Source organism: Komagataella phaffii, chromosome 2 (assembly GCF_000027005.1).
Source record: "Komagataella phaffii GS115 chromosome 2, complete sequence".
Classification (NCBI taxonomy): domain Eukaryota; kingdom Fungi; phylum Ascomycota; class Pichiomycetes; order Pichiales; family Pichiaceae; genus Komagataella; species Komagataella phaffii.
The window spans coordinates 2,196,644-2,208,689 of NC_012964.1; the positions used below are offsets into that span (position 1 = coordinate 2,196,644).

At 40.1% G+C, this 12,046-nt stretch overlaps 3 protein-coding genes across 3 annotated transcripts; all 3 read right to left on the bottom strand.

Moving 5' to 3' along the window:
- Positions 1 to 8: 8 nt before the first annotated feature.
- On the bottom strand, positions 9 to 2,432 carry PAS_chr2-2_0096 (Integral inner mitochondrial membrane protein; the record flags this gene model as incomplete). The annotated part of the gene is made up of 1 exon (XM_002492066.1): positions 9 to 2,432. One exon carries the CDS (start codon positions 2,430 to 2,432, stop codon positions 9 to 11), a length of 2,424 nt encoding a protein of 807 aa, XP_002492111.1.
- A 142-nt stretch (positions 2,433 to 2,574) lies between these two features.
- PAS_chr2-2_0095 (Rho GTPase activating protein (RhoGAP)) lies at positions 2,575 to 8,511 on the bottom strand (the record flags this gene model as incomplete). Its single annotated transcript, XM_002492067.1, has 1 exon — positions 2,575 to 8,511. One exon carries the CDS (start codon positions 8,509 to 8,511, stop codon positions 2,575 to 2,577), a length of 5,937 nt encoding a protein of 1,978 aa, XP_002492112.1.
- Positions 8,512 to 8,781: 270 nt separating this feature from the next.
- Positions 8,782 to 11,919, bottom strand: PAS_chr2-2_0094 (Chitin synthase II; the record flags this gene model as incomplete). Its single annotated transcript, XM_002492068.1, has 1 exon — positions 8,782 to 11,919. The coding sequence occupies one exon, from the start codon at positions 11,917 to 11,919 to the stop codon at positions 8,782 to 8,784; it is 3,138 nt and encodes a 1,045-aa protein (XP_002492113.1).
- Between the last annotated feature and the right edge of the window lie 127 nt (positions 11,920 to 12,046).

The following is a 12,046-nucleotide window of genomic DNA, read 5'->3' on the forward strand; positions in this document are numbered from 1 at the left end:
TTAATAAACTACGTTGTCAAATCTTTAATCTTCTTTTCGTAATCAATAATCAAATTATTGCTCGTAGTGATCTTTTCATCCAGATACTTGAATCTGGTCTTGAAGTAGGAGCTGTTCTCTGGAAACTTGGAAAGCTCGTCTTCCCACTTGGAAATCTTACCTGTTTCTAAGGTGATCAGAGACTTCAAATAATTACTTTCCAGTTCTCTAAACGAGTCCTTGTTGGCGACCAAATGCTTAAAGACTTCTTCATACAACGGCTTACCAGCCCTAATTTCTGTTATTAAACCTGTCGTTTTGGTCAAGCAAACTAACTCTGATTTCTCCATTTCTGTGAGGATCTGCTTCCCATTTGACTTGAACAGTGGATTCAAAAGCAAGTCTTTGTATTTTACTGACCCTTGATCATTTAACATTTTGATAAGAGCCCATACTTCTGCTGGCCCAAAAGTATTATGACCTTTATTCAAAAATACTTGCATCAATTGCTCCGCAGTTTGATCGACCATCTCTTCAAGAGCACCGGTGGGTGTTTCACCGCTGTTCAGTCGTCTCATATAAGCTTGGAGGTCCGACATCCTTCCTCCAAGAGGCCGGATTGTCTCTTGGACTTCTTCAACGAACTTTTCAGTCACTTTGGATTCTTCGAACTGACTGAGAACGTATGACTTGGAGGACTCAAAGGAAGCGTCAGAGATAGGAATAACTTTAAACACGTTATCAGGTAAAACGTCAGACAAAACTTGTAAACTTCCCACATCGTCGGTAAGATATATCACATGTGCGATATTCAACGTGACAAGCTTCCCAGCCCAGTCTGCAAGTTCTTTATAGATGAAAGCATTTGTTTCGTTAGCTTTTTTGGAAGCCTGAAATCTGTCTATAACAATCACAGGCTTGACGTCAGGATATTGCTGAAGAAAATCTTCCTCCTTTAAGGGCAGGGTGTCACCTTCACAAGACAACTCATTCAAGTAATTCGAGTAGCAAGCTAAGCAGATACCCCTGATGGTGCTGGCGGTAAGAAACAGCATATTCTTGATCTGTTTCTCTTTGGATTCATTCAATCCGGTTTTTTGACCAGTGAGACCTTGAGTTACCAGATCCACATAAGTAAAAAGCGAGTTGAACCAAGGGAATGAGGGATAATAGCCCACTTGATGAGCAACAGCTTTCAAAAAACTGGCTTCACTTCTTGCCTTTATCAGCTCATCACAATCCAAATGCAGGACATTTGCCCTATCACTAAGGACATGCGAAAAAACAATCTCTCTCTTTCCTGTGCCCTTAGGACCAACAACTACGATAAAACTATTGATGTTCTCTTTCAGGAGGAGTTTTAGTTCTTCAACACGAGCCAACCTTTCACCCCAAGCGCTTTGGTTGAGGGCAAATGAACCAGTGGTATGGTATTCATTTGTTGTAATTAATTTTCTTAAAGAATCTTTAGTGATACTGAAAAAGCCAATGATAGATTTGAAGAGGGACGAGCGCCACAATTTATTCAAGGAATACCTTTGAGTGATCTTTTCTTTGATGAAAAAAGACCTTATTGGGTCAAATATCAGAACAGCGAGGGAAGCCAATATAGCGATTATGATTGGGAATGCTATCCGAGGGTGATTGGCAATAGAATCTTTAATAACGTTGTGACGAACAATTGGAATATACTGTATGTGCAGATATGTTCCACCTAAATTCAGCCCCGTAATACAATGTCTCGCATTGATAGCAGAAGATGTTGACTTGAATGACACTTGGGCTTTCTTGTTGGCGTCAGTCGCAGGCTTGATGTCTATCAATTCGCCATACCTTCTGAATAGCAGATACATATCCTCTTGAGTGAGCGGTGGACCCTCAAATTCCACCTCTATTTGGTTGGAAGGATAACGTCTTAAGTCTTCAATCCAAGGAATACCCTTGACTGGGTGAACTGTAGGAGACATGATGCGATTCAGAATACCTCGTTTGCTATTCTTTGCCACATGCTTGGTTACATTTTTATTAAATTCAGCAACTGTGGTAGTTTCCGGTACAACAAATTTGACAAACACTCCTCCATCTCGTGGTATGGTGATAATATCTTCTATGTCAAAAGTGCACGACGTTGGAGTGTTTGAGCACAAATCTGTTATCCTTTTTCTTAGGGCTACTTCACTGGTACCCCAAAAGCGCGTTAAATACTGCTTGATATCCCATCTATTTGATTTAAAAGGTATAACCGTTCCAAAATAAAGAAGAGTTTCTTGACTGCCCTTTTGAATTACCCCAGTCCTAGTGGCGTCGTCTTCCTCACCAATATTCTGGCTGTCTAAAATGGCTTCATTGGAAACAAACCGTTTGCTCAAAGAAAAGGCTTGAATCCATTGTCTCTGGTAGGGTTTGGTTAACTTAGTAGCAACTAGGCCCAGCTGGCTTCTGGTTCCAAGCATTAAGAGAGAGCAAAGTGTTGAAAGAGATGGAGTTAGATTAAGATTGCGGCCGCGATTACTACAGATAACAACATATATTATATGATTATCTAATACGAGATGAGATGAGCCTTCTCTGGTGGGGTTCGAGAGATGGGATAGATCAGATCTCTTCCGTCTCTTCAAACACATCATCGTAATTGTTGATCAAGTCCTCACAAATGAAGTTCATGATACCAAAATAGTCTCTCGTGATAGCTGGAGAAACAGTTTCGGTGAAGGTAGCCCCCAAAATTGTCGCAAGGTTGGAAGCACTCATTTTGTTGAACTCTTTATAATCATCCACAATCTTTAAATGGCGAATCAATCGTTTCAGTAGTTGATAGTTGTAAAATGGAACAGCTGACAGGATGTGGGAGTATAATTCACATTTTTGCTCTTCTGATGAGTTGCTAGTAATTTCTCTGGCCTTGGCAAACTCTGGAATCAAATGGCTTGGTATTAATGGATCAGGTAATTCTCTGAGGAACGATTTTATGCACCCGGTGACGTTATTAATGTCAAATATAAGGTTGCTTTCCATGTTGATATCACCATTTTCATCGATCTCTTGTTTAAGGGCGTTCAAAACAGATAATGACGCACTTTTTCTGTAGATACCAACCTCTTCCAGTCCACGGACTTCAATTTCAGCCATCATCTTTTCAATGACGATGGGGACAAGGCTGTTCTCTCGAAGACAGATGTAGTCTAACGGAACGCCAAATACCAGTGTAGATGATGAGCTCTTATTGGTTAGTTTGGAAAAAAACCAGTGTCTCTTTGCAAAATTGATCCTGTGAATCCAATCTTCCTTCTCAGAATCACCGGTTGCCTGGAACATGTATTCGTTGTCATTGACAGTCGATGCGATCTTAAATGCGGCAGAAAGCCTATAAACAGAAAAGGCACTAGCAGTTCGAAGGTTGATAACGATTGAAGGCTTGACTTTTTGTTCCATAAACAGACTGGCGTCTGGAATTTGATGTAAACCAACAATCTTCACTGGTGCTGGTTGGGAACCCAAAGAAAAAGGTTTCGAAGCCTTGTTCAGAATATCTGAAATCTTAAAACGAGACGATGCTGTGACCTTCTTGCTATTTGTTGGCACGTTATGATTATTGCTGCTACTGCTTGGTCTCCTCAAATTCTTAGCATGTGATGCTTTATCAGTATTAATAGTCATTGACGTAGATACTTGTGAAGACGAATCGCCACCTACTGCCCTGTTCATATCTGTACGACGATAGTTCAAATGCTGCCTGCCTGGGGGTACAGCACTGGAAAGACGCTTACTTCGTTCTTGTTTTGACAAAAAGGTAAGTTTATCATGCTCTCTTCGTAATATAGTCATTTGTATGGAAATCAGTGTAGAAAACAAACTGGGCTGTTTAGTTGCGCCTTCTTTCATATATTCTTTTGACTCTCTGGATGCGCAATCTTTAACGCTTTTGAAATCAGGGTTCTCCAAATTGAGTTCAAATAACCAGTTGCTATTCTCTTCTATGTCTGCGTTTCCTGGTGCATCGTTCAAATCCAAAATGTTGCTGATACAATTGTAAGCATACCGTCTCTTATCAAAATTAATGAGTTTTGTATTCTCCACGCTCATGTTAGGAATGTAACAAGCTATTTCAATCAGCCTCTCCACAATCCAACCAGGGCAAGCTGTAAGTGATCCGCCTTTAATATCTTCTTGTGGCAATGACGGCAGCAAAGACATGAGGCTTTTTACAGGTGCTTTAGTCGGTTGATTGTTCATGTAGGCTTTGAGTTCCGCTGATGCTTTCAGTAAACTATGAGCGAATATTCTGACTTCAGGAGAAACAATAGCATTACTCAGACATGATTCCAATAAGCTAGGAACATGAGGAGAAACATCAAACTGCTCGCCTTCCAGAGGATCGAACAAGTTAAGTGGGGACATTCGATCCCTAGCTAAAGCTAAGATTAATAAAACTGAAGCCATCCTTTTGGTACGCTCTTCCTTTGTAATGGTTAAATCAGTCAACTGGCATACAACATAGGATTTCAATTTAAAGTAGAACAAAAACAATGTCCTTATGGTGACCGGGAACTTATCTAGCACTGAAACTCTGTTATCGCCGCAAGTATCGTCGTACAAAGATTCGATCCAATAGAACACATTTGAAATGATAAGGTTCTCTTCAGGTGTGTTTAGTGGTTGAAGGTGATAATCAAATAATCCTGTGAAAGACTTTGACGACTGAATTTCGATAGCTTCAAACACACTTAGCCAATCTTCAAGAGAAACCCCTTTTGAGATATCAGATAAAGATGCCTCAATATTGGTTATAAAAGAATCAATTGCCGGTCTGTCAGTATATGCAGGAAAAGTTGAATGGTGTAAAGAATCGGATGAAAATTCTGGTCTTGTGACGAGGTTTGAGGGAGAAACATTTGGTCTATAGCTTCTTTTGATATAAGCTTTTCTAGTCTTCTTGTAGAGTAGTAGAATCTGTTGATGACAGGCTTGTAGCTCTGAAGTATCCTCGTTTTTGGATTCAAGCGAGTTTAGCACTTTTGACCACTGTATTATAGTTTCGTGATCAATTATTCTCAAGAATTCAGAGAAGAGGTTCTTGCAGTTCAGGTCGTCTATAAAATGATCAAAGTAGTTCTTCACCAGTACTAGCAACGCCTCAAGCACGCCAATTTGAATTTGAGCGACATACTTCCAAACAATATTGTCGTATGATTCATGACCTTCATCAATTATAACATCCCAATTTGGATAGGCTTTGAAGTCAAAGTTCTTGGAGTTTGGATTCTCCCGCCGTTTAGCGATAGATAGAGCAGCAGATTTTGAGCCAACAAAACGTCTGACCAATCCTTTCAATAATGTCGATGTCATGCAAAACGACCTATAGGTGGCAAAAAAGGTAAGCGTAAATATACCATTGTCCATCTTTAACGAAATTGGTCTCGGATATTCATCACCCAAAAATGCTCGTACATCTTCAGTTGAAATCTCAGAACCAAATATAGACGATGTCAGGACCAGTAAATCGATAATTCTATCCAGAGTTGCAGCTTTTGCTAAAATTTCCACTGATAGCGGTTGAGTCGAGTTATTAGTTTTGGAGTATTGATCAGATTTTCTTCCATCCAGAATTCCAGGAATGCTCTCTAAATTTAAACCACTAAGAGAATAATTACTGTATCGCTTCGTGTTAGCGGATTCAGTAAACAGAATGCTTGAAGGCCTTGACCGTTTTACCGAACCAGGGGTACCGGTAACATCAGCATAGTTTGAATCTCTCTCTGAAATATCATTGTGCTTATCTGATCGGTGTACAAATGGAAGTGGAACCTCAGGTTCTTCAAGACCTAAATCACTACCTGGTTTCAACATAGTCTTGAAAATTATGCTATCATACACCCTAAATTCCGATGACTCGATGTTGAATATGTCACGCAACGTCTTCAAAAATTGATTTCTTCCAAGTCTTCCTTTCTCAGCACTTTTCTCACCTATTGCTTCAGACTCATTAGGTTGTTCTCTGGTGATTACGTTCAGATTCTGAGTAGATCCAGAATTCAAAATTCCAGATTGGTTAGAGAACTTGTAGACCTCATTCAAAAGTGTAGATCCATCATTTCCAGTAGCACCAATGAGTGCACGTTGATCATAAACACTATACTTAGGAAGAAGGGTAGGAAAAATGACAGATATGTAGGACCCTAAAAACAGCGGCGATCTTGAACTATTATGATACCTGCTAAAATGTCCCTTGAAACTAGGCTCTACCTCCAAAGATAAATTCATAATATCTTCTTGAGCTAGAGGGGAAGCATTCACATGGTACTCCAAAAGTGCTTTTAGCTTATCTCTAATAGAGGGATCAGATGTTATGTTTTCGTTCTGCAAATTCTCTTCATCTGTAACCTGAACCAAATATTCATTCCACCTGGCAAATGAGAGCTGGGCCCTTTGACAGATTTTTTCACATTGCTTGAATGTTGGGACTTTTGTTTTCTTAACAAAAAGATCCCCAAAGTACGGTATAACTCTATCCTTCGAGTAACATTTACCGATTCCTTGAGGAGCGATTACATGATAAGAAGATCGATGGCTGGACTCACTTATCATTGACCGTCTGTCTAGTTCGAAAACGACAGGAGCCCAGTTCTTTGATATTATTTCGATATCGTCTTCGCTGACCTCGGACCACGTCTCCTTTAGTCGAAGGATAGGGATGGAGCATATACAGGTCGCAATTGCCAACCAGCCAACCATATCGCCAATGGCATCAAAATGAGAACCAAGAGCAATCCATTTCGAAATTAAAGCTGCCCTTACCTTAGGGTTTTTAGTTGCCATGGGATCTTGAAGTAAATGGTATGTTAATAATCTTGCAAGGTAGTGAACATTATTTACAGAATTGAAAATAAGAGGATTTTTTCTTGGATAAGAGTAAGTGTCCAATACTGATTCAAATAAGAGAGACATATCAGACTCAGCATCCCACCTTCTATTGAAGGCCAAATTGATTTCATTGATTTCATGAGCAAAAACTTTCAGATCCAGATTCATAAAAACTTGAGCATTGAGTTCTGACAACGGGTCATTGGATGAAGGAGAAATGGTACTGAAATTTGTTAACTCCAAGAGAGATTGTTGTTTCAAATGAATAGATCTTTTCAACTCATTCGTATTTTCATGCGAATCTATACTCAGTAAAAGGTCCCAGAGATTCTTGAATATTTCTTCTTCAAGTAACATCCCAGGAAAGCTATCTCGGATGTATGTAACCACGTAAATCAATCTTTCAGCCATAAATTTCTCGGTTGTTGGTTGAATGGGAATCAAGTTGCTCATATCCATCTCAGATTTCGCAATGTGGGTCGTAAACATATCAGAATATTTAGTGAAAATTAACAGGGCCTTATGAATGTCTCCGAATAATGGCAGAATGGAAATCAGGTGAGCACTCAGCTTGGAGTCGTCACCACTGCCGTCAGTATATGTATTGAATAATATCGTATGACAGATGCTTTCTAATGATCCATTTAAAATAGTATCAGTATTTGATTCTAAAATCAATTCAGGATGGGGATATTTCGGCGAAGCATAGGTGATTCTAAGTGGTTCCTGGCTTTTATGAACGCTTGCACTAACACATGTCCCACTAATAGATTCTGAAATATCACTTTCTTTCGATATGTGTGATGCTGAGGATTTACTTCTTGCTGTAGAGCTGTTTTCATTTATCAAAGTACCTTGAGAATTGACGGTTGACATGGACGAACTTTGCAACTTGTAAAATGAACCAGAAGACTGTAGACTGGAAGAGCCAATAGTCTGAGAAGCAGAGTCAGATTCTTGGTTGGAAGGCTCGTTTTCAGTTTGACCGATCTGCTTTGAATCTATATCTAAAAATTTCACCTCACTAAGCTCTGGCGGAGCTTTGTAAATATACAGGTGAGAACCCTTCAGCTCAGCTCTATACAATCTCAGATCTTCCTTTTTGGGTTCGTTCTTTTCTGTGTTTAACTGGATTCTATTAACCCACCCCGTCTTGGCGATGGTAGTATCCCAATCAGGCTGCATCAAAGATTGAATGTTAGCGTTGGGTTTCAATGTGGATGACTGAAGAGGTTTCTGAGGAGCTTGAACTTTCCTTGGGGATTTACTTTGGGGCTCTGAATTCTTCAAGGGTGTCTGATTAGTGGCTACAAAGCTTTCACTTTGATAAGTAGCAGGGTCAAAATCCAGAGATTTTAGAGACTCCATAGGCACGGCACCAGGGTGGTGGAAATCATCTTCGAGATCGTCCTCTTCTTCAAAATCAGAACCAAATCGTTCCTCTTCAAAATTCAAATTCGAAACCTTTTTCTTCAGAAGATTCACGCCTTTATGGCTGGAAGCATGATCTAAGGGGTCTAAACTGGAAGAATAAGCAATCGTTTTGGTAGATTGAGACGTGGGAAACTTATCGGTGTCAGGGCTGGCAACTAGGCCCGAGCTTCCCAATGGAGTCACAGATGGAAGGACACTTTTCCGTTTGTCCTTCCTATTTTGCCAAATCTTCTTCATTTGATCAACAATTGGTGTGGGATCTACCGAGTTTGCTTGCGGATCAAATGGAAGGGTATTACAGTAATGGGAAGTGGAAAGCTAGATTTCGAGACGTAAACGCACTTACACCAGGCTCAAGTCAGGAGTAGGAATTCTCAAGAGGAACTGAACTGGTATCTAGCCTTTAGCGAATACCAGTTTATTTGACGTCTACGATGAATTAGGTCCCATATTCCCTTTCATATCTAGTTTACCCTCATATGCTCTATTAAGGGCGACTACTTATCATTAAATGGGCTCAGAGCCAGGAGATTGATATTTTTGTTCGAATCGCTTATAGCTCCACCTGTTTTTTGCTTGGACGATAACGCGGAGCCATTTATGCGCCAAGTAACAAATACTACCTATCCCTCTGAATACCGCCAGGGCAAACACAGACCAAAGTATGAAGGCCAAGTAGTTGTTCTTGTGAAATGATCCTGGTTCGTAAATTTGCGTCACAGTCATGACTAGCACCAAATTAGCTATTAGCCAGAACAAGACCACTCTGGTTCTAACATCTCTGTAATAATCTTTATCAGATGGTTTGGACACAGTTTCTTCGTATCTGGCCTTTTTAGGAATTTGCCTACGAGATTTCAATTTGAACAAGACTTCGTCGTAGGAATTGTTGATGTCAGATACAACTTCAAACTCGAAGAACTCCTGGCCGTCATCGTCGACTTTCATGACAGCTGTTCCAAGATCTAGCTCCAAGTTGTTATCTCCCTTTGTTCCCCAAGTAACATCGTGTGTGTTACAGAAAGCATATATTTGAAGCATGCAAGTGTATGCTGGAAGCATGATGAAGTACTGTAAAGCTGATGTCAATATATGCCATGGTTCCAAGTATAGAAGAGACATTACCGTGTATAGTCCATAAGTTGATGCCAAACTGATCACAATACTGACAAATGTACCGTCCGAGGAATCTAAATTTCCCATGCTTTTCTGGTTGATGGTATCCACAAGGTAAACAAATCCACAAATCAACGCCACAACTCCACAAACTACTAAAATCAACAATGATATCATGTAGAGATGAGGAGCCCCCTGTGGTCTGTTACCCATCGATATCATGAAAATTGCCGTCAAATTACACAAGCAAATGTAATTGAGTACCTGAAAGATCCAGAATCCCCCTCTGCCTGGAATTGACTTGTTGGATGCTAGTGATCCCACAAGGTAATAAAAAGCAATATAAAAGTTGGCCAGGGAGAACATACTAAAAAACAGCTGAATAAACTGATAGAAAAACTCCAAGTGGAAGAAGAGTTTACGGCTTAACGAATGATCTGTGTTCCAAATTGCCCTAAAATGTGTCTGAGCGTACAACGCAGCAAAAAATGCACCATTAAGCCATCTTCTTCGTTGTGAAATAAACTCTGGTAAGGCTTCTGGCACATCTGTTTCACCTGTGGCAGAGCTAACGTATTTAAGCACCCATTTCTCATCTCTTTTGGCCACAAGTTCCCAGCAGAGGATTCTGTCCTCGGCCAGGTACATGTTTGCATTGAAAACATTTGTTAGAACATTGCCTTTCTTGTCTTTCTCATTGGTCTCACCTTTGAAATAGGAATTAAGTGGGCCTGTACCGTCTTCATGATTTTGTAAAGCCGAATATCTGTAGGCCGAAAGTGCTCCCGGAAGAACACTAATGTAGCCAAACACAGATTCAAATGGTTTATCTAAGATGTTTGACATTTTGTATTCAAAGTTCTGAGAGGCCACCAACGGGTTGAGCAGTTTGCTCCAGTATTTACCTTTCATACTGACAATTTCACCTGCAGCACCTGCAACATTGGAATCTTGGTCAAAAGCCTTCCATAGATTGTAGATTGTTTTGGTGTCGGGTCTTGTTCCAACATCCAGCAATACACAAACGTTTGGTCTCAAAGATTGACACATTGCGTTAAACAACCAACGATGAGAGTTGATTTTCTTGGTGTTATTTTCTTTCAAACAGAGAACGACCTGAACTGGAACTACGCCCTTTTCACAACCGGTGAATTTTAGATCCTCATTGATAGAAACTTGTGTGGTATACTCAAACAAATGGGCCTGGACAGGCTTATTATTAACTAAGGACTTTGCAATTCCCTGTTGATAAACACCAATACCTGCTAAGACATTGAGAGCTCCAACATTCATTTTCTGGCGTCCATCTGCAATGACAACGACCACAACTTTCTTCCAGCTGTCGTGACCCCATTTTTTGGAGTTATTTCTCTTACAAAGATATGCAATATTTTTCATGACGGCATGCATCGTTCTAGTGAAAGCATCTTCGTTTTCGTTATACATTGTAATGCAAATGACCAACTCTGTTTCACGACCGTATTCAGATGACGCTCTCAGGGAGAAACCTTCGTTGATAAAGTTGTCAGCATCAGCAGTGACTGCGGAGTATCTCATAAATTGGAACTCTTCTTCCTCCTTCAAGGGTTGAAACTGAAGTAGCTTGTCGGGTATTGGGTTATTGAGAATTAAGTTTCCATTCTTTGAGGCATATTTGACCTGTGTGGCCAGATGATTTTTTCTTCTAGGTTGGTAGTTTGCGGGTAAAGTAGCAAAAACTTGGCCATCAAGATTTGATCCAAAATTGCTCCACTCTTCAAGATCATCAACATCAACTGGATACTGTTCATTATACATGGACTGATTATCACCATAAAGGGTTGATTCCGTGTCTCTTTTGAGATCCTGTGCTTCCTTTTCCAAATATTTTTCTGAAAGGTCCATTTCATCAACTGCAGTTTCATTGGAGTCGTAAGATGATCGTGGTTGCAAATCGGGTACCTTGCCGATATGATGAGCCTCGGAGTATTCAGACTGATCTGAGTTGGCAGCTGCAAAGGTAGATGCAGAGAAAATTGGCTTAGGTGGTGACAACATTCTCTGACTCTTGGAGCTCGTGATTGATCTTCCCAAGGAAACCCGAGTAGGCGATCTTTTGAATCGACTAGGACTGCCAATAGACTCTTTATCTGCTTCGCTTGCAAAAGAGTTCAATGACTGATCATCATATTCATCTTTTTCTGTTTGCAAAGGCACAATTGGAACATGCTGAGCTCTGGTTGGTGATTCCCTAGCTGTGAATCTAGCTCTGGGAGTTTCTCTGTCAGGAGATCCTGGACCAAGATCTCTTCTTTTTCCAAAAGAGACCATGGGTGAATATTTCATAGCAGCCTTAGAAGGAGATGGAGAAGAAAATTCCCTATCAAATTTACCAGCAACGTCTACTTCTTGCTCTTCATCATCAAATGGGTCATGCTTAGATCTTCTGGGAGACTGTCTTACCTCTTTTGGTCGAATAATAAAGTCGTAACTGCTGTCATCACCATCTTGGTCCAATGCATTGTACTTGTTATTGAACGGATCAGACATTTTTGGTGATGCTAGTAATGGAAGAAGCTAACATTATTTCTGCAAATTACAATACTAAAGAGAGACTAGGAAAAGGGAATGTTTATCAATTACCCAATTGGGATGTAATTATAATGTTGACAAAATA